This window comes from Babylonia areolata, chromosome 15, assembly GCF_041734735.1.
Source record: "Babylonia areolata isolate BAREFJ2019XMU chromosome 15, ASM4173473v1, whole genome shotgun sequence".
Taxonomy (NCBI): domain Eukaryota; kingdom Metazoa; phylum Mollusca; class Gastropoda; order Neogastropoda; family Buccinidae; genus Babylonia; species Babylonia areolata.
Genome location: NC_134890.1, coordinates 19,595,321 through 19,622,107, shown reverse-complemented (window position 1 = coordinate 19,622,107; position 26,787 = coordinate 19,595,321). Strand labels below are relative to the sequence as shown.

At 42.4% G+C, this 26,787-nt stretch overlaps 1 protein-coding gene across 7 annotated transcripts in view; it reads left to right on the top strand.

Moving 5' to 3' along the window:
• Positions 1-21,946, top strand: part of LOC143290468 (solute carrier family 52, riboflavin transporter, member 3-B-like) — a 29,347-nt gene extending 7,401 nt beyond the window's left edge. Inside the window, exons 1-6 of one of the 7 annotated variants that reach the window (XM_076599950.1) lie at positions 2,230-2,290; positions 6,519-6,817; positions 9,372-9,797; positions 11,328-11,882; positions 13,999-14,229; positions 18,528-21,946. In XM_076599950.1, the coding sequence (XP_076456065.1) occupies positions 6,641-6,817; positions 9,372-9,797; positions 11,328-11,882; positions 13,999-14,229; positions 18,528-18,722 (1,584 nt within the window). In that variant the 5' untranslated portion in view covers positions 2,230-2,290; positions 6,519-6,640 and the 3' untranslated portion in view covers positions 18,723-21,946. The other 6 variants (XM_076599947.1, XM_076599948.1, XM_076599949.1 and 3 more) reach the window with 6 other exon arrangements.
• Positions 21,947-26,787: the final 4,841 nt, after the last annotated feature.

Genomic DNA, 26,787 nt, shown 5'->3' with positions numbered 1-26,787 from the left:
GCCACACTGTCGATCCATAAATGTAAAACAACAACAATGAAACCGATCCGCTAAACGTCGGACTTGTGATTTTGGTGGATACTGCTTACTTTTCAATGAGATACTAGGCTACCGTGGAAAATAATGTAAAGACATCAGTGTAAAATGCATTTATGTTTCTCCGGCAGTGTGCATGAGTGCGTGCGTGCGTGCGTGCGTGTGTGTGTGTGTGAGTGAGTGTGTGTGTGAGTGTGTGTGTGTGTGTGGTAGCGAGAGAGAGATGGGTGGGGGCGGGGGTTGGGGGGGGGTGGAACTCACGATACCAAGGGGAGAACGAGAGCTATACACTCCCAGGACGAAGAACCTACGGTGCAAGAAATCCTGGTCAGAACATACCTCGATCGCTTAAGCAGGTTCACACACACACACACACACACACACACACACACACACACACACACACCAAAAAAAAACTTCGCAATCGCAGCCGCTCAACCGACCAGCACCACCCGCCCCACCAGACATCCCGCCACCTACCAAGCTCCTCGACATCAACACCAACCCTCCCAGCAAGACCGAGATCGTCAAGGCCATCAAGTCCCTCAAGTCAGGAAAGGCAGCCGGCCCAGATGGAATTCCACCTGAAGCTCTGAAGGCCGACATCCAGACTTCAACTGAGATGCTGCACCCTCTCCTTTGCAAGATCTGGGAACAGGAGCGAGTGCCAAAAGACTGGAAAAGAGGACATCTTGTAAAGCTGCCAAAGAAAGGGGACCTTTCATCCTGCAACAGCTGGCGGGGAATCATGCTGTTGTCTATTCCGTGGGTACTGAGCAGAATCATTCTTGAGAGACTGAAGAACGCTTTGGACAAGACACTTCGGGACGAACAAGCAGGCTTCCGACAAGATCGCTCGTGCACGGATCACATCGCAACCATGCGCATCATCATCGAGCAGTCCCTGGAGTGGCAGACCCCCCAGTACACAGTCTTTGTCGACTTTCAAAAAGCTTTTGACAGTGTCGACCGAGATGTTATCTGGAGACTGATGTACCACTATGGATTTCCACCAAAGTTTGTAACCATCATCCAGCAGATGTACGAAGACGCCACCTGTCAAGTGATCCGCGACGGGAAACTAACGGAACCTTTCAGTGTGCAAACCGGCGTCCGTCAGGGTTGTTTGCTCTCACCGACCATTTTCCTGATGGTGGTTGACTGGGTCATGAGGCAGTCTACAGCAGATCGGAGGACAGGCATCCAGTGGACTTTCACTAAACAGCTGGAGGACCTAGACTTCGCAGATGACATAAGTCTTCTCTCCCACAGGCAGCAAGATGCACAGGAGAAACTATGTCGTGTGGCAGAAGAAGCTGAGAAGACTGGACTCCAAATCAACATTGGGAAAACAGAGGTCATGAGGGTCAACAACAAGAAGCAAGATCCAGTGCAACTACACCAAGAGAACATCAAGGAGGTTGACAAGTTTGTCTACTTAGGCAGTGTTGTCAGCAAAGACGGGGGGACGGACGAAGACATCAAGAGCCGTATCAACAAAGCAAGACACGCCTTCAACACCCTTCGACCAATCTGGAGATCGACAGCCCTCTCAATCCGCAACAAGATCCGGATTTTTAACACCAACGTGAAGTCGGTTCTACTCTATAGCTCAGAGACGTGGAGAGTGACAAAGACCAGCACCCACAAGCTTCAGACATTCACCAACAGATGTCTAAGAAACATCCTGAACATCAGATGGCCAGAGGTTGTCTCCAATGAAGAACTTTGGAACATGACAAAACAGGCCCCACTGGAGACGGAAATCAAGAAACGGAAATGGGGATGGATTGGCCATACACTACGCAAGCCTGCAACAAACATCACAAGACAGGCTCTTGATTGGAACCCACAGGGGAAAAGGAAAGTTGGCCGTCCGAAGCAGACCTGGCGGAGAAGCATTGAGGCAGAGACAAGGGCGGCCGGAATGAGTGGGCTGAACTGAAGAAGACCAGCCAGAGCCGGGTGCGTTGGAGGAGTGTTGTTGCGGCCCTATGTTCCCCAAGGAATCAAGAGGAATAAGTCATAAGTCAATCGCAGCCGCGACAGCTAGATCCTGACCAAACACACGTACTCTGTCACAAAACCCGGATACAGTGATAACGGACATTTCTATATATATATATATAAAAATAAATAAATTTTTTTAAAAAGTTGGTATACACAGGTAAGCAGTTTCCCTTCAGTTCCCCATTCTTCCGGCTCATTCCACAACCTATGGGAAAAGAAACTGGAAATGCAAGCAAATTTCAAGGTAATCGTAAGAAATGATAGTGAGATAGGGATGATATGATTATTATCTGCAACGTAGTATTGTGGCTGAACTGAAACAATGTAGAGGCGCCAGGGGTTGACAGATGCGTGTTGAAATCAATTACCACTGTTTCGTGGTACACTCGCACTGGCACCCTGATCTTAGTCAGTCGTGCTGCTATGTGAATAACATGCCTTGCTCCGCATTAGCCGCGGTAATCAGTACCCATTTCAGTCGTCAGCCACGGTGAGCATCTTTTATAATTCCACACTGGTTACTGGTTCGTTTCCGTGTTGAAGCTCTTTGGAGCTTGTTCACAGGTCTTCTCACTTGTACAACTGAATTGCATACGTGGTGCAAGATACCAGTCAACAGTTGTGACTGATGATAACAGTCTGAGTCAAATTTTGCAGGGAGCTCCTTCCAGTGTGCTTCGAGTCTGTTCTTGAATGCATTGACTGATGGGGCTGTGGCCACACCGTCTGGTAGGCTGTTCCACACCCGCGACTTTCCAGTGTGACAAAAATCCGTCAGTTTGACGAACGGAATCCACAATGGAACCAGCACTGAAGTAAAGCTTTCAATAGCCTGGTTCCAAAACATGAACAATGTAATACCGTCAGTTTTAACTCTCTCCATACGAACGGCGAAAGAGACGACGTTAACAGCGTTTCACCCCAATTACCACCATCAAAATATTGCAAGCGGAAGGCTCTTATGCTGAAGAGGTGAATGTTGACAAAGAATACCACAATTCTGACGACGGAAGCTAAAGGTTGGGTCATTCGGACACCCACTGGACATCCGAGGGGTCTGTGTAGAGGAGAAGAGAGGACTGGCCGTACTGAGTGAGTTAAATCATCACAGTCCTCTGGCAACTTCCTGGTCGTCGTCTTCTTCCTTTTTTTTCTTTTTTTTTTCTTTTCTTTCTTTTTTTTCCACTTCGTTTATGAACGCCTGCATCTCTCAGTTGCCGATCCGAGCTCACTGTGCCGAACTGAGAATCACGACAAAGACATCTGGCAGCTGACTTCGTTACCTTATGTGCACTGTTGAGGCTGTGTGCCGACTACCAGTAATGCCGCGCAACATTGAGCGCTTGCCAGTAACCGGTAATGCGCAATCCTCTGCCCATTAGGTAACTTTACTTGTTTTCCTACAGACTAATGATAAAATTATTCACTCGTCTGAATTATTTTCGCCAAGGCGGACTCGGCAGTCGATGTTTATTACTAAGACACATCCAAGTTTCTGATATAAGGGACCCATGAAATGATCTCAGACCTTTGTCCAAGTATCTCATTTAAAGAACCCTTGAAATGATTTCAAACCAGCATGTCCAAGTATCTGATTTAGAGGACCGTTGAAATGATTTAAAACCAGCACGTCCAAGTATCTCATTTAAAGGACCATTGAAATGGTTTAAAACCAGTCTGCACTCTGACAGCCTTTTTTTTTTTTTTTTCCTTTCAGGGGAACTAACTCTAACGATTGTTTTTCTTTTTCTTTAACAACCATGCCACCGAAAAAGCATATCAGCTGTTGGAGGAGCAAAAGTGTCAACAAACACAGTGCACACGCAAAACACGAAGAGTGGACAGACACGACTCTTCATTTCTGACAGCTCTGGTCTGATGGAAGTCAAGTAAACAAAGACGTCTCGGTTCCAACGACAGCTTTCATCAGCATGCGGATGTTGGTCGTCACGTGAAAGAAGACAACGACGACGAAGTTGAAGACGAAGAAGAAATCATTGAAGCTTTCTGTGGCTCTCACACTGGTCAGGACTACCAAGGGAATACTAAAGTCACCAAAGAACAGCAGCCTGGATTACAAATGTAAAGTCCATTCAATATCAACTGGTAAATCCGGTAAAAATGTTCATTAAAAAAAAAAAAAAAAAAAGTTACAAATCTAACTCTCAAGTCACAATATATCACATTGACAAAAGCATGTTTATCCTAGTTCTGTAAAACCTGCCAGCAATAATCCACAATTTTAAAAGAGAAAATGAAATTGTACATGCAGAGTAATGAAAAAACATATTTTTAGGGTGTATGTGTGTGTGTCCACACACACACACACACACACACACACCACACACACACACACACACACACACACACACACACAATTACAGAGTTAAACATCTGTCCTCGACTGTGAAAAGAAACAGTGTGTCTTTGCTTGAAAATCTGTTTAAAAGTGCCTGCACTTAAACAGTATGTGCTTAAAACTATGTTTAAATAATGAATTGTTTTGCAAAAGAATAGCATTTTTTGTTGTGTATGTTGTTTTGCATGATGACCAAGTTTTAGGATCTAATGTGACTTGTAACATTGTAGTTTTGTTGTTGTTAATCAGAATGAGTGAGGAAACACACACACACACACACACACACACACACACACACACACACACACACACACACACACACAGAGTCACTCACTTACACACACACACACCACACACACACGCACACACACAAACACACACACACACACACACACACTCATACCTGCGCACACACACATGCACACACACACACAAACACACACACACACATGCTCACGCATGCACTCACACACGCACGCACATACACAGACACATGCCGAACTGAGAGATAAGACATGCCCAGATTGCCCCATAAAGTAAGTAGAGCATGTCTGAAACTGATGTCAATGCTATGTGTAATTTCTCTCTTTCTGTGTGTGTGTTATGTCCCTGTCTTCTTCTCTCTCCTGCCCTCCTCCCTTTGTGTGTGTGTGTGTGTGTGTGTGTGTGTGTTGTGTGTGTGCGAGTGAGACTCTGTGTGTGTTTGTGTGTGAGTGTGACTCTCTCAGTCTGTGTGTGTGTGTGTGTGTGAGAGAGAGAGTGTGACTCTGTGTGTGAGTGTGTGTTTGTATGAGTGAGTGAGTGTGTGTGTGAGTGTGTGTGTGTGTGTGTGTATGTGACTTGTGTGTGTGACATGTGTGTGTGTGTGTGAAAAATAGCAGGAGGAAAGACAGAGAAGCAGTACTAACTGATGAATATGCATGAAATCAGCCTATAAAAGTTTAAGTTGAATTAATTCAGTGACACCTTGGCATTGGCTCTCAAGTGGCATCAGGTTAGCTGGGGACAGGGCATGAAATCACCTCAGGGTGAGGTGACAGCATTGACCTATATGTGCGTGTGTGTGTGTGTGTGTTCTATATTTATATCTCAGCGGGTGACATCCCAAACCACGTGGAGGCAAGATGATCACTTGATGTATGTTAACAGGCAAAACGCAAACTTGCTGGTGTCATGTTGACCTGAAGAAAATGTGGAGCATTGGCCGCCGGTCGAATTTCAAACAGATGGTTAGAAAATGCAGACAGTAGCAATAAGCTTGTGGGTGAGTGACATTGCATGTTGAATATTTTGTTGACGTGCAAACACTTGCCTTCATACTGATGTGAATATCTGCATGTGTTATTGTATCTGTGCGGGTTTATAGAGCTCTGTCTTGTAATAGGTTGGTAGACCTGTATATTAAGGAGTGATGATGGCTTCTTTCACACAAGGACCCAAACACCAGAAGTACAGCCAGGACTTCACCCCTCTTCAGACAGCCAGGACCATATGTTAAAGATCTGCCAGTTCACTCACCCTCACCCCCACCTCCACCTCCCTTTTTCAGCCATGGAACTGGCAGACCTACACTTTCTTACGGCAGAAATGGTAGACTCCCCCCCCCCCACTCCCCTCACCCCCAGCCCTCCACCCTTATTCCCCCTCCCAGGGTCTGTAGGAGGCGTGGGGTGTGGGTGTATGCTGATTGCAGCTGTATATATATATATGTATATATATATATATATATATATATATATATGGTGTTTGCAAGGAAGAGTGGGATGACTGAGGTTGCAGTGACTGCTCTTTCTTCACTTTCGTTCCCACGAGAGAAAAAAAAGTGAAAGTGCATAATGTTGAATTAGTTCTGGATCTGCACTGCAGGTAACAAAGTTTAGTAGGTCAGGCACCTGCAGCGCGAATACATTATTCATGATTTTTTTTTTTTTTTTTTTTAAGTGGGGAGTCTGTGGGGTGGGGTGGAGGGGTCACACCTTGACCAGGATTTGAACCCAAGACCTTCAGATTGTAAGTCCACTGCTTTAGCCAATCAGCTGGAGATATATATATAGTGTTGACACACTTATCCTTGATTCAGCACGCCTCGCTCCATTCTGTCATTTCATTTCAGTCGCTGGGTCAGAAAGGCTGCAAAGAAGAACCCTGGGGACCGCTGACAACCGGTCCTTCCCTTAACCCTGCCCTCCCCTGTGCATCGCTCCTGGCTAAACTTTCACTCCATCGACTGTCATCATGAATGTGTTCGCACGTCTGTTCGCGGACAGCAAGCCGCTTGTCCATGTGTTAGTGTGTGTGTTTGCCATCTCCTCGTGGGTGGATATCAACGGGATGTGGGTGGAGCTGCCTATCTTTGTCACTCACCTGCCCGAAAAGTGGACCCTGCCTTCCTACATCACTATCCTTGGCCAGGTAAGTGTTGTGGGTTGTTTTGTGGGTGCAGTTTATGTTTAGGATTTCAGGTAGTGCTGCTTTTTTTTTTTTGCTTTTTTTTTGTGCTTTGTTTTTCCAAAGTATAGGTAATGTTTAGGATTTCAGGTAGTGCATTTTTTGTTTGTTTTTTTCAAAGTCAAAATGGTTTATTTGTTAGGCATTTGGCCCATTCACATAGAGTTCACATCCATGAAGATACTGAATACAGTTAATGGAGACATACATTCCTGAGTCCTTTGCCCAAATTTACAGAGTCTTAGAATTACTTCCTTGCTTGCACTATATAGCAGCAGTGTCAGCTTGAATAGTGAAGGATGTCTATAATATTTACTACTATGATTAATGATACTTCACACATTTGATCTGGAGTGGTATATTCCAGACCTTTTTTTTGTTTTTGTTTTTTGAGCTGATTGTTCAGAATATTGAATCATGACTTGAAACAACACTTTCTACTGTTCTTTTCAGGATTTCATGGATGGTTTTGAATTGTGGGTGTACTTCATGTTTAGGAGTTCAGATAGTGTTGTGGGTTGTTTTATATTGTGGGTATAGTTCATGTTTAGGAGTTCAGGTAGTGTTATGGATTGTTTTGAGTTGTGGGTGTAGTTCATGTTTAGGAGTTCAGGTAGTGTTACGGATTGTTTTGAATTGTGGGTGTAGTTCATGTTTTGGTGTTCAGATAGTGTTGTGGATTGTTTTGAATTGTGGGTATAGTTCATGTTTTGGAGTTCAGGTAGTATTACGGATTGTTTTGAATTGTGGGTGTTGTTCATGTTTTGGAGTTAAGGTAGTGTTATGGATTGTTTTGAATTGTGGTTGTAGTTCATGTTTAGGAGTTCAGGTAGTGTTACGGATTGTTTTGAATTGTGGTTGTAGTTCATGTTTAGGAGTTAAGGTAGTGTTACAGATTGTTTTGAATTGTGGATGTATTTCATGTTTAGGAGTTCAGGTAGTATTATGGATTGTTTTGAATTGTGGGTATAGTTCATGTTTTGGAGTTAAGGTAGCATTAATTTAATGATTGTTTTGAATTGTGGGTGTTGTTGATGTTTAGGAGTTAAGGTAGCATTAATTTAATGATTGTTTTGAATTGTGGGTATAGCTCATGTTAAGAAGTTCAGGTAGTGTTATGGATTGTTTTGAATTGTGGGTGTTGTTCATGTTTAGGAGTTAAGGTAGTATTAATTTAATGATTGTTTTGAATTGTGGGTGTCGTTCATGTTTAGGAGTTAAGGTAGCATTAATTTAATGATTTTTTTTAAATTGTTGGTGTTGTTCATGTTTAGGAGTTAAGGTAGTATTAATTTAATGATTGTTTTGAATTGTGGGTGTAGCTCATGTTAAGAGGTAGTGTGGATTGTTTTGAATTGTGGGTGTAGTTCATGTTTTGGAGTTCAGGTAGTGTTATGGATTGTTTTGAATTGTGGGTGTTGTTCATGTTTAGGAGTTAAGGTAGTATTAATTTAATGATTGTTTTGAATTGTGGGTGTTGTTCATGTTTAGGAGTTAAGGTAGTATTAATTTAATGATTGTTTTGAATTGTGGGTGTAGCTCATGTTAAGAAGTTCAGGTAGTGTGGATTGTTTTGAATTGTGGGTGTAGTTCCTGTTTTGGAGTTCAGGTAGTGTTATGGATTATTTTGAATTATGGGTTTAGTTCCTGTTTTGGAGTCAAGGCATGGGGTTTTCTGTTTTATTTCGCATTGTGTTGTGTTGCATTACTTTTCGTTGTTGGTTGTTGTGGTCATAAGAGATTTCTCTGTGTGAATATTTTTTTTTGTGGAGAGTGTTGTCATAGTGCAGCACCACCCTTTTTTTTTCTTCTTCTTCTTCTTTTTTCTGCAGTTCCTGGGGTGAATGTGCCACTGTTATACTTTGTTGTGTGTGGGGGGTGGGGGTGGGGGGGGGGGGGGAGTGTGTGTGTGTGTGAGTTAGAAAGAGGGATATGGATATATGGATACAGATGTGTGTGTGTGTGTGTGTGTTAGAGAGAGAGATATGGATATATGGATACAGATGTGTGTGTGTGTGTGTGAGAGAGAGAGAGAGAGAGAGAGAGTATAGTGTTGGTACTTTAACAGCTTTTCACATGTGATACTGGATGAAGAAAGAGAGCTTTCAACAGTTAGTATTTTCATCAAACATCTTTTCACATGTGTCACATCAGACAAGAAAGAGAGACAGAGACAGACAGAGACACAGATAGAAACAGAGATGGAGATTGAGATGGTTTATTTATATAGGCCACAGCCCCTTTGAAGGGGGATGCTGTGCCTTCCTCTTTCACCCACCTGAACACAGAAAACAAAGTAGGACTTAATACACACCCCTGTCTCACACCAATTGGGCACTCAGAGAACTCAGACATCCCACAGTTTATTCTGGCACATGACATTAAGGATTTATACATTGCTGATAAAGCTGCTAGAAACAGACAGACATATAGACTGACAGAGAGAGAGAGATAGAGACGGAGAGAGATATACATATATGCAAAAAAACTAATCTCCCCCTCTTCCACACACACACAGATCGCCAACATCGGGCCCATCATCTTTTCCATTCTGGCCTACCTTCTGGCCAAGAAGGCCGCGACGTCAACATCATCATCGTCCTCCGCTGCCCCCACTGCCTCCAAGCTGACCTTGGACAAGGTCACGTCCTACGCCATCATGCTGGTCGGGGTCACGGCCACCCTCCTGCTGGCGTTCCTATGGCAACGAACCCACTGGTTGCTGGGTGCTGAGCGCAGCGTGGCCCTCCTGGCCCTGAGCTTCTTCCTGTCCATCATGGACTGCACGTCCTCGGTGGCCTACGTGGCCTTCATGTCGGCCCTCAAGCCGGCCTACCTGCCCAGCTTCTTCGTCGGGGAGGGGCTGAGCGGCCTGCTGCCGGCCCTGATGGCCCTGGGGCAGGGGGCCGGGGACGTGGTCTGCAAGAACGGGAGCTCCACTCAGGTGAGGATTGTGTCGTGTGTGTAGTGTTTGGTTGGTGGGTGGTGGTGGTTTGGTGGGTGGTGGTGGTTTGTGTTGGTGGTTGTGGATTGTCAGGGGGAGGATGGTGGTTGTGGTGGAGGTGGTGGTGGGTGATTTGGTGGATGTGGTGGTTTGGGGTGGTGGTGGTGGTGGTGGTGGTGGTGGGGAGGATGGTGGAGGTGGTGGTGGTTGGCAGGAGGCAGTGTTGGTGGTGGTGGTGGGGAGGATGGTGGAGGTGGTGGTGGTTGGCGGGAGGCAGTGTTGGTGGTGGTGGTGGGGAGGATGGTGGAGGTGGTGGTGGTTGGCGGGAGGCAGTGTTGGTGGTGGTGGTGGGGAGGATGGTGGAGGTGGTGGTTGGCGGGAGGCAGTGTTGGTGGTGGTGGTGGGGAGGATGGTGGAGGTGGTGGTTGGCGGGAGGCAGTGTTGGTGGTGGTGGTGGGGAGGATGGTGGAGGTGGTGATGGTTGGTGGGAGGCAGTGTTGGTGGTGGTGGTGGATGTGGTGGGTGGTGGTGATGGTTGTGGGTGGATTGGTGGTGGTAGTGATGGTGGTTGTGGTTTGGTGGTGGTGGGTGGGTGGTAGTGAAGGAGGTGGTGGTGGATGGATGGGTGGTTGTGGTGGTGGGGTTGATGATGGTGGTGGTATAAGTTTCAATCAGTTTATTTGGAAGGATGTTTTTTTCCATTTGTTAACACATTACTTTCAAGTAGAAAAGGCCGAGAATTAAAAAAAAAAAGTTGATATGAGTAGATGTACACAATTGTAAAAGTTTTACAATTCTTAGATACAAGATTGGTTCTAGTTACACTGCTGGTCAGGCATCTGCTTAGCAGGTGTGGTGTAGCATATATGGATGTGTCCAAACTCAGTGACACCTCCTTGAGCAACAGAACAGAATTTAACTTTTTACTGTTTGTCCAGTTGCTTTGCTGTCACTAAATAATTGGACTTTCCTGGTGTCATGTGGTACCTTTAATCTGTGCCACCTTTAACTCTTTCCATACGAACGGCGAAAGAGACGACGTTAACGGCGTTTCACCCCAATTACCATCATCAAAATATTGCAAGCGGAAGGCTCTTATACTGAAGACGTGAATGTTGACAAAGAATACCACAATTTTGATGACGGAAGCTAAAGGTTGGGTCATTCAGACACCCACTGGACATCCAAGGGGTCTGTGTAGAGGAGAAGAGAGGACTGGCCGTACTGAGTGAGTTAACTCTTTCACTGCCATAGGCAACTTTAGTGGACATCGAAGGGTCATGTTGTTAAGACCATTTTCCACATTGTAACAAAGCTTGACAGTTGCAGCCAGTTCCCCTGCCTATAGAACAATTACTAACCTTTGCCTCCAGACCGAGTTTGAAGTGAACAAGTCCGTGGTGTTGTTTTAACATGAACCGAAGCCTGTGACTGAGAGCATCATATCTTAAACATTTGGCGCCGGGGAGTATTTTTCACACAGAAGCTCGGTGGTGAAAGAGTTAATGTGATGCTGTTTTTGTGTTTCAGGAGAAAAACGAAAGTGGCATCATTGTCAACGTGACGACTTACTTTGAGTACCCCATGTATCTCCCTCCCCGCTTCTCTGTTCAGCTGTTCTTCTTTCTGCTGTCGGGAATGATCGCCATATCCTTTGTAGCTTTCTGTCTGCTCAACAACCTGAGGTACTGCAAGGACGAATTCGTCTCCCACTCTGTGTATGACCTGTCCATCAGCGTCCACAGTGAGAAGAGAAGAAACAAGTCTGGAGAGCCTGTAGGGATCATCAACCCCGCCTGCAGCGTGAAGAGTGTGATGGGTGGGGATGACGCGGGCAGAACAAACGACGCAGATGAACGTGGTGGTTGCCCTGAGGGTGGACAGTTCTCCGGGATTCGAGACACCAGGTCATCCAGCTATGGGTCCTACGGGTCCCTGGACAGAGCGGATGGTTGTGCAGGGGGTGGGGAAGAGGAGCCGGTGGTGGCTGAGGATGAGGAGATGTCGGTGTGCACGGTTCTGCTGCTGCTGGGTCAGGTCATCGTCATCAACTTCCTCATTACCAGTTTCCTCCTGTCCATTCAGGTCAGTGTGTGTGTGTGTGTGTGTGTGTGTGTGTGTGTGTCCCCGTCCGTGTCCCCCTCAACGGTGCGTGTGTGTGTCCCCCTCAACGGTGTGTGGTGTGTGTCCCCCTCAACGGTGCGTGTGTGTGTGTCCCCCTCAACGGTTCGTGTGTGTGTATCCCTCGCGCGCGTGAGTGTGTGTGTGTGTGTCAGTGAGTTCTGACTTCTCTGGGTGATTATTTCTAATGATTTGAAACAGAAAAAAAAATACAGAAGAAATGGTTGAGAGTCTATACTTTCTTTTGCACCATAAAGAAAAAAAGTCTAGCTTCACAAAACAGAAATTCCAGTTCACTTTTATTAAACTTTCATTCGGAGTGTTCGTTTTCTGTTTACCTTCACCATCACTGTTGGTACAGAAACATTTCTAAGGCAGGTACCAAAGCTCTCAACAGAACTGTAAAAAAAAACAAAAACAAAAAAACCTTCCACCAGGATATTCAGGCCTGATTTTCCATTTGAGGACAAAATATAAGAGAGGCCACTTTAAGAGAAAGTCAGTCAGTCCAGATGAATCATAATCAACTTTTTTTTTAGATGTTTCCTTTGGGTCATAAGTGCAGAAGTATTTGAACTGAAATCAATAGTTTTGCCAAAAGCTTCTTCCCCAAAGCAGTCAATGCTCAGTCTCTTGAACCAATCCAAAGTATATAAAAGAAAATTGTACATCCAGGAACCATATGTTGGAGACCATGTCATTATCCCCATATGTGTGAGTGTGTGCACACATGTGCAAATGCACTTATGTTTAAATGCATAGATGATAAGCTGAATTCCTGCTGAACTTGTGTTAATACATGGTGAAGGCGCTAGCAGGCGGGACAAAGGGGAGGTTACCTACTTCTGGGAGGTTATCGGCTGTAGTACTTTCGTTTTCTCCGCATAGGCGGATAGTAGTTTGCACAGGACAGGAATGTCAGACCCCTGCCGGAGTCTGCACTAGTTGGGTTACAGTAAGTATGTTATTTAAACGTAATTTTAGATAGAAAATTTCCTTTTCCAGTTTATGTTCTTACTTTGTGTGTTTGATCATTCATTTAATGTGGGTCTGTTAATATTTCCTTTTAATGACAATCCTGATATAACCTAGTATTATTTTCCCTCCAGTGTCTTTTTTTTTTGGTATGTGTGTGTGTATGTAGATATTTGGATGTGTGTATGTTTTGTATGTGTGTGTGTATGTAGATATTTGGATGTGTGTATGTTTTGTATGTGTGTGTGTATGTTTTGTAATGTTAAAATGGAAACTTCTGAATAAAAATGTTTAAAAAAAAAAAAAAAAAAAAAAAAAAAAAAAGGTTAAAGGTCTCACATACTTTTAAGGCCATGGGGGCCATTGATTTCAAATTCATTGTGTCAAAGGCTCAGCATAGGAAGGCAGGGCCTGATCTCTCCTCCCGCCACTTTAACTCACTCAGTACGGTCAGTCCTCTCTTCTCCTCTACACAGACCCCTCGGATGTCCAGTGGGTGTCTGAATGACCCAACCTTTAGCTTCCGTCGTCAGAATTGTGGTATTCTCTGTCAACATTCACCTCTTCAGTATAAGAGCCTTCTACTTGCAATATTTTGATGATGGTAATTGGGGTGAAACGCTGTTAACGTCGTCCCTTTCACCGTTCATATGGAGAGAGTTAACCTTTTCCGATCAAAGTCAGGTTACCCATTGAGCGGTGGAGTGAAGAAACTCAGAGTGAAAGCTCTTTTTGGAAGGGGAGAGAGCAGCATACCGAATCGGGGCCTCAAACTGTCATTGGATCAGAAGTCCAACGCCTAACCAGTTTGACCACCGCACTTCTGTCTTGTACCCTTGGTCATATAGACACTCTGTTCTATTTTATTCTGTTCTGTTCTTGTTCTTTCTGTTCTGTTCTGTTTTCTATCTCTTTGCCAACAGGCCTGACAGAAACAGACACCTTCTGTGGTGTAACTAAATATGTAGCACTGGTGACATGATGGCATACATGCATAACATACTCCTGTTTACAATTCTTCCCATTCTGTGAAGCCCTGTATTCAATAAACCTTGTGAACAGATTAGCATTTCCTTTTTTTTTTTTCTTTTTTTTTTTTTTGCAGACCTACTCCAGTCTTCCTTACGGCATTTCCATCTACAACCTGGTGGTGACCCTCACCAACATTGCAAACCCTGTGGCCTGCCTCATCTCCATGTTCCTGGCCATCAAATCCCTCCTGGCCATCGCCTCTCTGACCGTTCTGGGTGCAGCCTGCGGTGCCTACATCATCGTCGCAGCTGCCATGAGTCCGGATCCACCGCTGGTCGGCCATTCGTCTGGTGGAGCTGTTGCAGTGAGTTCAGTTCAGTTCAGTTCAGTTACTAAAGGAGGCGTCACCGCGTTCAGACAATTCCATATACGCTGCACCACATTACAATTACGATGTAATAATTAATTGCAATGTTTTTTAAAAGCGAATATGTGAAATGCTTTTATTTGAGAACATATGTTTATTACTCTTGTTTAATCAAGTTATCCGCATGGGGGTGGGGGGGTGCTGATTATCTGGTTGTGGTTTTCTGCAATTCATCTTTATTCTTATCTTATCTGTCTATTATAATCAATGTGCAGTATAGTAGGCAATGTTTATAATTATATTCAAATAATGTTTCTTAATTCTTTCTGTTTTTACATTAAGAATACTAGTTATTAACTGCAGTGTGTGGATGTATGTATGAAACGATGTATGTGATATTTTTTACATTTGTATCTCCATAATATTTGTAGGGGCTGTTGTTGGCTCTTACAGTTATGGTCCCCATGTTGTTTACTTGTCTATGTTGTGATAATGCACCTGACCAAATTTCTCCAGTTGGAGATAAGAAAGTTATTCTTGTCTTATCTGCCAAGCAGATGCCCGACCAGCGGTATGACCCAATGTGAATAGTAGTCAGTGCTTCTGCTTGTCGCAGTGAGTGATGCGTTTTCCTTTGTTTTATAGATCTGTGTGACTTTGAAGCGGACAACTTGATACGTTTATTTCCTCGATTGGATGTCAGTGAGATATGACTTTTATTGAAGCTGACAGATTGATGTTTATTTCCTGTATTGGATGTAAATGAGATAGGACTTTTATTAAAGCTGACAACTGATACAGTTGACCCCTGATAAGCCAACCCCCCATTTGGGACCCCCCAAAATAGTAGACTTAAGCGATGGTTGACTTGTCCAGTGTGTGGAAAGTCAACTGTTTTAAAAAGGATGTGATAAATTTCACTGTCCCTGCGTCTGTTTGTTTGGGTTTGTTTTTTTATTGGTACGTATGTGTAAAACATTACTTGGGTATTAGATTTGCCTAGTGGTTAACATGTATTGTTTTATTTAGTTTGTGGACCTCATTTGCTGGCAGGTTTTTTACAATTCCGATTTAGGTTTGGGGGAAAATGTTATTTTTTTGACTCACTTGTGTAAACAAAGTGAGTCTATGTTTTAACCCGGTGTTCGGTTGTCTGTGTGTGTGTGTCCGTGTGTGTGTGTGTCTGTGTGTCCATGGTAAACTTTAACATTGATATTTTCTCTGCAAATACTTTGTCAGTTGACACCACATTTGGCATAAAAATAGGAAAAATTCAGTTCTTTCCAGTCATCTTGTTTAAAACAATATTGCACCTCTGGGATGGGCTCTAAAAAAAAATTAAAAAAGAAGCCTAATTATATGCAAGCTGCAGTTACTGTTATATTTATATTTTTTGTATTGTCTAAACTTGGCACTTTGACCTCTTATTCTGACACAACAACAAGAGGAGTCATTATTATCATATTTTGTTCAAACAGGAACTTCTTTTGCTAAGCATGGAATTTTTATTTATTTTGCAAACGTTTTGGTGCAGAGAGTAAAAAAGGGAAATTACTCTGTAAATAATGCTAGGGAACTTAATTTATCACAAGTGAGTCTTGAAGGTCTTAACTCTCTTGTTCTTTCTTTTTGGATGCTGTTTTTGCTTGTTTACCCCCCTTACATCTGTTTCCCACGAGTTCAATGGTCCTTGTTCATTGTGTTTAGTTTTCAGGTACATACAGTGCTTACACATGTGTACAGTTTTCTGTATTTCTTTGCTTGCGGCTTGTAGTATTTACATCTCTCTCTCACAGATAGGTTTTTTTTTCAACAGATTTACCATTTTCATTGCTAAATAATGATACTAATACTAATACACACACACACACACACACACAAACAAAAAAACAAAAACAAAAAAACCGAACAAACAACAACAACAAAACAACAACACACATGTACAAAGCAAACTGTACACACATAAACAATGCATACATTCATGCAGGCATACATTCATACATCCATAAAATTATATAGATGCCCACCCCCTCACCACACACACACACACACACACACACACACACACACACACACATTTGATCATATGTCTAATATCATTCAAGTGAAAAGACCTTGAATTAAAGAAAGAACATTTGAACATACATGCATACGGGTACACACACACACACACACACACACACACCGATTAACCTGAGACTCCAGCTGTCAATGTTTGACTTTTCCATGAACCCTTCTGTGTGTCACAAGACAGAACAGAGGTTACATGGAGTCCAATTGTGTCCAATGGCAACATCCTATTCGTAAATAAGTCTCCTTTCAGGCGTCCAGTGGCCACATCCGATCGGCAGATTATCTTTCTGTTATTTCCATTTCAAACCCACAAACCTCCCTCTCCCCCCACTTTTTTTTAACTGAAAGCCGAGTTCTACATTTCGTCATGGTCATACCCACGGTTCTCTGGCAGTTTTTTTTTTTTTTTTGTTGTTGTTGTTGTTGTTGTTTATTTGAATTTTTATTATTTGGTCATCTTTGTGTCTTGATGTGTGTGGTTCGTGACTTAGCTCATGTGGGGACTGATCGCCTTTCTTTCAGTGACTACATACTGTAAATAATGTGCCATTCACTGTCTTTAGCAGCACAGGATGCTCAGTTTTGTCGTCTCCGTTACGCTGAGTAAGAAAATGTATTCATCACATCCGTAGCTCACCCAGGGAAATGTCCCCCGTGGGAAATCCAAAAACACCCCGTTGGGGGCTTGCCATTCCCCCCTCTCCCTGCCTCGCGCTGGGACACCTCGGGAGGCGACGCTCGTACCTCTTTCCCCCCGGTCCCCTTCATGACCGTTTTACTGGTACGAACGTCGCCTCCGCGATCAGCGTCTAACGACGCATCGCCGCGGTCCGTATCGGGAGGAATCATGAGCTCCGGGCCTGGGAGAGTCTCTTACCGAGTCTCAATCCCAGCATCATGATTCCCTGCCTTCGTGGTATGGCACACGAGGCATGGAACCCGCGCTTAGGCACCCAGCGAAAATCCGACCCCCAACAGAGAAAGGAAAGACAGGATCGACTTAGAGGCAGAAAAAATCGAACGAATCGAGGGTGCCGAGTCGAATCGAGTACACAGAATGTAAGAATACAATAAACACAAGCCGCATGCAACAAAATAAGGCCAAAAGGATACGCTGAACAGCCGAAAAAAGCGTAAGACGAGACAGAGCGTAAACCTGACAAGATGGCGTGGAGAGCCTTGGCCAAAGGAATGATTAAGCGCTTATAGTTTTTAGAGGCGTTTGATTGGCTGAGAGCGGTGGGCCCATCTTTTCACTGTTAGCCGCGCGAAATTTGGCCAAGCAGAGCAAACCAATAGGCCTAGTTTGCATCAGTTTGACATGGTAAGTATATTTAACACCAAACATGGAGTATAATACAAACTCCTCCTGTTGGGGACATTCTGGGATGTTCCCGCTTGCTGTTTCAGCTCTCTCTGGTGTCACCAAAGCAGCCATCCCAAAACACTAGAGACAGAGGGAGTGTTCTGTTTTAGTTTTGGGGGGAATGCTTTGGGACAGATTTTTTTAAATATGTCGGTGGATGACTGCAACAGCATGATGGGGGTTGGGGCGGGGGGAGACATTCTTGGACAGCTTAGGATACTGACTCGTCCCCCGGGGGATGATTTGGGACACTGATTCACCCCTGTGCCCCCTCACCCTGGGGACGATTTAGGACCTATGGAAGGGGGGGAGGTGATTTGGGGACAATACATCAGGTTTGATGCAGCAATTTGTCCCCAAATTCAGTTTTAGCCCAGAACATGATGACAGTGTCAACTTATCAGGGTGGAAACTTTATGGGTCACAAAAATTTGGTCAACATATGCCAGGAACCCACTTACATGAGGTCGAGTTAAGCGAGGAAATTTTACAGAGATAAAGAAGGTGGCTGGCTGGGACTGTCGACTTACCCGATGGGTCAACTTAAGCGAGGTCAACTTAAGCGGGGACAGCTGTATTGGATGCAATAATAGTGGTGAAGTGTTAAGAATGCAAGACAGTAATGTTAGCTGTCTGTGGACTGTCGGCGCTGGGACTGTGTCAGAAAAGCCCAGGTATGGTTTTGTGGGGGAGGGGTGGCGCGGGAAGGGGTGGGGGGGGTGGTGGTTAAGGGATGAACAGTTTGGTGGTGATTCCACTGAAACTCTGCAGGTGATAGGACCAGGGGAAAAAAAAAAGTGAAAGCGAAAACAGTGTGCAACGTTCATGTTATCCATGGATTGATCTGTTGTCGCAGGTGGTGGTGTGGGTGGGAGCCTCCTTCTTTCTGACCTACGCCAAGGTGTCGGTGGCTGGGGTCTTGCGCGGTGTGGGGCGGCATGCCCTTATATGGTATGGTGCCGCCACCCAGCTGGGCGCTCTGATTGGGGCGGTGACGGGCTTCGTGCTGGTGAATGAGGTCAAGCTGTTCAAGGATGCTCCTTGGTGCTGAGGTGGGATTCGGCATTGGGTGTGTCCCCCGTCCCCTTTCCCTGATAGTGTATTGTGTGACGATTGGCATCCTTCTTGAGATCACGGTGATGTTTACGTCAGTCAAAATTAGTCCTCTTGAGAGCAGCATCTGGAGTGATTCAGTAATCTGATCCTTGTCCAGGATATGATCATATCTGTATATTATATATGTGTATATATATAGATAAAGATATAGATTTATTATATATATATTTGTTGTTGTTGTGATAGTCAGTCGTGTCTGACTATGACCACCAGAAAACGCAGAGGAGGCAACTGCTGTCCTGACTACCTGAGGTAGAATTTGATTACAGTGCAGAGTGTTTTGCCCAAGTTACACCCCCACTCTTTCGGCCAAGACTGCAAGAGGGTTTAGGATAATTAATAGGCACTGGGATCTGGCAAGCCCCCAAGGCTGCAGCACTAAGTGCCAGTGCAGTCTTGCCTGCTAATTTCAGAGTCATAGTCCTGTATCATCATGTGAACAACTTCCCACTGCACTGGAGAAACCATTTATCATACAGCTCTCACTTTGCTGTTTTGGCCCACCTGTAAGCTTATGTCAATCTGTGATATAAGCTGAATATTGTGATATATATATTTAGAGAGAGAGAGACTGATGCACAGATTTGCTCATGAGTATCATCTTGCACCAGAATATGTACATCATGCCTTTAGTGATTATGGGTCATCATTATGAATCGTAGTACAAGTCTTTGAGTGAAGATGGAAGAGAAACAATATGATCTGGACATAATCATCTATCTTTCATAGTTGCTGGAGTTAGACGACCACATGAATGACTGGTTGGAAACAGATGACCGAATGAATGACTGGCTTATTCATAGAGGCTGTAGCCCCTCATGAAGGGATACTTGTTGGAGATGAGCGGAGAACGAGAGAAATTCACAGACTGTTTTTGTTGTCATGAACGCTTTTACTCCCAACGAGGTGTGTACTGACTGACATGCTCCACAAGGACATATGTACTGACTGACAAGTTCTATAAGGACATGTGTACTGACTGACATGATCTGCAATGACATGTGTACTGACTGACATGTTCCGCAAGGACATGTGTACTGACTGACATGCTCTACAAGGATGTGTGTACCAGCTGACATGCTGTGCAAGGACATGTGTACTGACTGACATGTTCTTCAAGGACGTGTGTACTGACGTGCTCTACAAGGACATGTATATTGATCAAAGTAGTGGGAGTTAACGAGCAGCACAAGGACTTAGGCACACGGCTGGCAGTTGTTGTTTTTTCTTGACAGGATTTCAGGAAGTAGAAGTAGTAACCTTGGTAAAAATGATCCCCGTTGAACTTCATCGAAATCAGACATTGCGACAAGAAAGGCGAACATTGTATAAGTGTGTTTTCATGCAAAGCCACAGTTTTTATGTCCAGCACATATTTTATGGAATTTTATGTCTTGTTCAAGATTTAGTTTTGAGATGTATTTGTAGTTTTATAATTGATGTACTGCTCAGTAACTGTTTTTAATTACGAAGACATTTTTATTTCTATATTCTTTTAGTGAAAGTTGCTTAGTCGCTTTTTAAATTAACATATTGTATCTTTGATAATCAGCTCAAAATGTGTTGAAGGGAGAGTGACTGTGTGTGTGTGTATGTGAGAGAGAGAGAGACTTCGGACTTCAAATTGTTTACTGCAGTTTGGCCAGTGGGCCAAACAAAAATCATTTAAATAGCACGTTAAAATGGACAGTGGTACTATGTCAAGCATGTCAGATGTATGGACCAGAGTGTGGCATGCAATATGATGTATGAGAAGAAGTGAGAGTGATAAGTATAAGATGCTGTCTGCATGAGCACTGCTCTCCGCACAAGTGCCACATTACAGAAATGAAAATGAGTCATACATTAGGACACATGAATACATTATTGTTCATCTCTGTGCATAAAAGCATGTAAACAAGCAGTTCTACGGATGCCTGTTGATTCTATGCCTGAGTGAAGCCAAAATCTGATTGGTGATTGGAGAAAGTTGTGTACGTTAGTTACAGAAACATCTGTATGAACTTGAGTGGTCATCCACTTCTATGTATATCTCTCTCTCCTTGCACATATTTTTCTTAATATACTAATATTTTCCTCTCCTCTTTTTCTGTATACACATGGTTGCATTAATTCTAATTTCATACAGTTACCTGCACAGACAGTATGTTCTCTATCCACAGATGTACAACTTGCTATTAGCGCAACAGCCGAGTTGGTCGTTAGAGCAATGGACTTTCAGTCTGAGGTTCCTCGCTACTATCCTGGATGGTGGGTTCAGATGAAGATTTTTTTTCCTATCCACCAGACTGATGTATATGCTTGAACCTCCTCCTTGGATACATGCCCATGTACAAGATCAAATGTACACGATAAAGATCCCATCATCCATTTCAGAGTTCTGTGGGTTACCGATACATAAAATCACCCAGCATGCTCCACTCTGTCAGGTCCAGTCAAGCAAGTTGATATTGATCGTAAGACAGACCGAAGAACTGCCACAATTGCTAAAGAAAAATGAAGAAAGGTAACTCTCCACACAGAAACCAAGCTGGCTTACCTCCCTTGTATGGATGACTTGGTCATTTGTTTTCAGCAGCAGTTTCAAATCACATGACTTGTGAGTGCAGAAGAGGGTGGGGATATGGGTGCTGACTGGGAAAGGGTGGAAAAAATTGTAATGTGAACTTAACAGACACATATCTCTTCCTTTTTATTCTGATGATGGTGGTCTTTTTTTTTCTCTTTTTTTTCTGTCCACAGTACCTTTTACTGATCTGATTAACATCACTGCACAAGGAAAGAGTGCATTTGTGGTACATATTTTAAGCCTGTTTTTTTTTTTTATGAATTAGGATATCACATCACATTAAAAAAAAAATTAAAAAAACACACAGAGATAGAAAGCGATAGGGTGCAATAACCGAGTGGTTAGAGCATTGAACTTCTAAACTGAGGGTCCTGGGTTTGAATCTCAGCAACAACGCCTGGTGGGTAAAGGGTGGAGATTTTTCTTACCTCCCATGTCAACATATGTGCAGACTTGCTAGTGCCTGAACCCCTTTCATGTGTATACGCAAGCAGAAGATCAAATATGCACGTTAAAGATCCTGTAATCTATGTCAGCATTCAGTGGGTTATGGACACAAGAACACACCCAGCATGCACACACCCCCAAAACAGAGTACGGCTGCCTACATGGCGGAGTAAATAAACGAAGACACTTGTACAAATAAAATGTTACATGTCTGTATGTGAGCGTGGTGCGTGACTAAACCTGACTGAATAACACAAGAAATGAATTATGAGTGCCCAATAGCAGCTGTCAGTCAGTTCTACCCTGGTAGGAAGCCTGTTGTGCAAATGACTCGGTGTTAGTAACACATTTTGGGTTTGATTTGTGATTGAGGATTAGGAGCTATATTAGTATCCATATCATCATAGGGAGGGGAGAAATGCACTCACATTTATAACCACATACATACACACATGCAGTAAATTCAGCACCTTGTAATTTCACTGCTGAAGTAAAGTTTAAATTTCACACATCACAGCAAAAAACAGAGAGAGAAAAGGATAGAGTTGGGGAGAAATGCACTCACGTTCATAACCGCAAACATGCACACAGCAAATCTCTTCAACATCCAGTAATTTCATTGCTGAGGAAAAGTATAAATTTAATAACAGAAAATGTGAACAAATAAGTTAACAGTTGTCAATCATGATTGTACATGGACACAGACATATATACTGCAATAAAAAATCAGATCAACAAGTAATGCAAAGAAAAAAAACCCAACAAAGTAGTCCAACTGAACATGAAGTGAAAAGGTGAATAAGGTTCCTTGGTGTTGTGTTTGACGCAACGTAATTCATGTTCCAGCAATTGTTGTCATATTCCAAAATAAGTTTCAGCAACACTAACCTAACACAAGGACAACCCAGTGGTTTTTAAACCTTATTAAAATATTGAAGAGAAAAAATATATGGGGGAAAAAGCCAAAAACAAACACAAGTAAGCAAATCACAGCAAGTTATTATAAACACTTATCCCACCTCTCTGACAACAGTCAAGATTTTGTGATGACATAAAAAAAAAAACTAAAAAAAAAACTGAAGCTCTAAAGATAAAATATGCTGATTAAGCTCAAGTTCAGCCTTTTTTTTTTTCTCCCTGAAAACAATATGCATTTATGGAGCAAAGGTTAAAGCTTCACAAAGCAAAACAGCAAGAATCATAGACTTCTGAAAGACAAATCACAATAAAACCAATCCAAATGGAGCACAAAATAAATAAAAAGTGTATTTAAAAAATAAAATAAAAAAGAAGATTAAAAAATCAATCTACTCCAACCATCACAAAGATTATTTTGAAAAAAAAAAAAAAAAAACAACCCAAACAAACGAACAAAAAACCACCCCAAAAAACAAAGAAAGAAAGCAGCAAATGTGAAATGACACGTGAAAATGTTAAGTCACAGCAAGACGGTGAGATGACACCAATGGCATTGGCAGCAAACGTCCAAAAGTTGAATTCAAGACTCAAAAGACAGTTTCTTCTCCCATCTCTGCAATCCCCTGGCACAAGCAATTACTGGAAAGACAAGGACAGAAGCCAGCTAACTGAGGTATTTATTATGGCAGAACCGTAGTGGTATAAATAGTTTGATTATTTGATTTTTGGGAGGTGAAAAAAAACAGGCTCATTTAGCAGCAAAAGAAATGGACAAACTATACGGACCCAAATCAGCCAGCTACAGACGGGTGAAGAAAAAAAAAACAAAAAAAACCCACCATGCAACATACATCTAGGTTCTTTAGTAGCAACATTTTTTGGACAGCATGGGAAAAAATTGCAATTTGGAATTATCTTTGCAAAGCACTGGTGAATTTATTTGCAAACAAGCTGACATAAATTAAGTTTTATTGGCACAAAAAAAAAGAAAAAAAAAAAGCATGCTGTTCACTTAGACTGTTTACAACAACAGAGGAACAACCAATACCTGTGGCATGCATATTCATAAAAGAAAAAAAAAAAGATGCAGACAAGATGAGTCAAAAGAAAATTCCAGAGTGATTTTTTTCCTTATCAGACTTTTAAGTAAAGATAATTGATTTAGATTTTTTTTTTTTTTTTTAGACTTTCACCAAAACTTGTTCCCTATTCTAAATTAAATGTTTAAACAATTAAAAAAAAAAATCAGAACAAAACAATAACTAACATGTACAAAGCATTTACTGCCACAAACTTTGGTAATGGCTTCAGCAAAGCATACCATTCAGCAAAAAGTTGCTGAAACTAATAATAACATATCTCCATCGAAGTAAAACCAACCTAACGGTAAAAATCATGTTCAATTCATTGCTCTGAATTCCCCCCTTCTCAGAAGTAATCACAATGAACGAACATTTTCTCAGTACAGAACACGATGGAGGATGAAGACCAGACTGGCAGGACTGTCAAGTGGTTTGATTCCCATTGTCGGGGAGGTTTGTGACAGCAGGTTTCAGATCAGTAAGGTCGACTTTAACAAATGTAAACATTCCCAATGCATGCTCAGCTTAGGGAAATACAGGACAATACCCCTTCTATGTTATCATTCAGTTCATGGTGTTAATAGCGTTCACTAACAGCAGAAAGTTGTGGACAGCTGATAGCAAAAAAAAAAATATACATATCGTACAAACTGAGTGATCAAGCCAATAAGACTGGTTAAAAAAACAACAACAAAAGATTTGATGACTTGGCATAATTGATCATCAAGTGATAAGTTGTTCAGTTCTTTCAAGAATTCAAAAACTCTTTGTCTTGGATGGATCATCGTAATATAAGGTTTTCACTGTCAGCAGTAAAACATTTGTGCCTGATATCAATACAACTCCCAACAGATGTTTTAATACCAAAGTCAAAGGACTCCAGACAGATGTGTAATTACTCAAGGCTCATCCTAAAGCATACACTGTGGAGCAATTTCACCTTACAGATCCTGGGAGCAAGTATTAGAAATAAATAAACAAAGGAACCCACACTCTTTTAATAAGCAGCATCTTCTTTTAATAAAGGAAAAAACGGAAGGAATTCCTTCAAGTTGGGACGGACTGGAAAGTGTTGACTGTCCTCTTGTCAGAGGTCTGGTACACACAACACCAAACTTTGGATTTGAGGTGTGTAGTGAGAAAGTCGTGCGACCTGTTTTGATGTGCAACAAACCAGCAGAGCATGAAGGTCAGCTGTAGAGTGGCACCAGCAGGCTGCAGAAGACATGTTGCACAGGCATTGGAGACATGTGTTGGAAAGTGATTGGAGCAGAATGTATTGCAGACATGGTATTCAGGCATTGCAGACATGTTGTTCAGGGACTGAAGCAAAACATTAGAATTTACTGGAGACATGCTGTACAGAAATTGGAGCAGAACGTCAGAATGTTGTGGAGACATGGTGTACAGGGACTGAAAATATTTCGTACAGGGACTGGAGCAGAATGTGATGTAGATATGTTTTACAGGGATCGGAGACACGTTGTACAGGGATTGGAGCAGAAAATTAGAATGAACTGGTGACATACTGTACAGAAATTGGAGCAGAGCGTCAGACTGTAATGGAGACATGTACAGGGACTATAGCAGAGGATCAGGATGTAAACAACGGAAGAAACTCCTCCATCTGACTTTTATCTTTTGTTTGGATTTTCATGAAAGAGCGGAAGGCTTGGCATAAACAAGGTGACCGGTTAATGTCATGAAAATGATATATCCCCTGACAGTATGTAAGCTGTATACTGCATAACACAAGTGTTTACTTTATTCCTTGCCTAGAGTGTGAACTCCATGCTCAGTCAAATTCAAAGGTGTGCCTACACGATAGTATAGCACAGGGCATGGTAACAGTAATACTTTGTCTTAGTCCATTAGCCATTTCTCACTATGCTTATGTGTGTGTGTGTGTGTGTGTGTGTGTGTGTGTGTGTGTGTATGTGTGTGTGTGTGTGCAAACATAACGTGCATTTTTTTCTTCCAACCCAAGCATCACCCACCTTTATCATATAGTGCCACTTAATCAGTTTCTTATTGGTGGTTACTGGGAGTTGATATTTCACATCAGCTGTTGGGGTGATCTCACAAATAATGCCTGGAGAGAAAGACTTTGGAAGCGGGTAGATAGGATTGGACGGGTCAAGCAGAAATGCAAAAATGGAGGCTTCGGCTCAGCAATGATCATCCCTGACTTCCCAGCACAGTATTATCTTTATTGAAACAGAAGCTTGCCACTATAGCCCTCTTTGTGTCGGTAGCTTATCACCAAAAAGTGCTTTGATCTGACTTGTGCATGGAGCAGTCAAGTGTGTGCTGATTTAATACAGTGAGCTATTTATATAACTGTTATAAAATTCCACACATAAACCTTTGCAATGGAAAGGGTTTCTGAAATGTGCTCTGCCTTTTCGTATTTAATAGCATCAAAAACAGATGCTCGCTCCCATTCAAATCTTTACAAAAATCCGTCCATGATTATTTTAAACACATTCATGTTAAACTATACTACTCCACAATTGTTTGGGATGACTCGATTTATTCTGACATAGGTTAAGTCAGTTCATTACTTTAAACGAGTGGTGTGTGTTTTCAAAGCAAAGACACAAAAAGCAATTTTTGTTTTCCTATTGTCCCGTACTTCATTATTTTTTCTATAGATTGTAGTTGATCACCAACACATGTGCATACTACTTTATTTCTGCTACCCTGTGCGTAAGTTTTAATGCATTTCTGGGTTGGTTAGTTCTGAGATGAACATTTTTTTTTAGTCTAAAGCATGTTACAATTTCTTGGATGATTGAGATCAATTAATCATAGACATATTACATTTAAAATAAAATAAAATAAAAATAAAAATAAAAAAGAAATAACAGCTTCATGCAACAGTTTAGCAAAATGGAAAATTCCCATTTAAAAAGTAGAGTCGTAATCAAATGAGCATGAAAGGTGACCAACCTTTCTGGAAAATGATAACTATAAAAAGTATT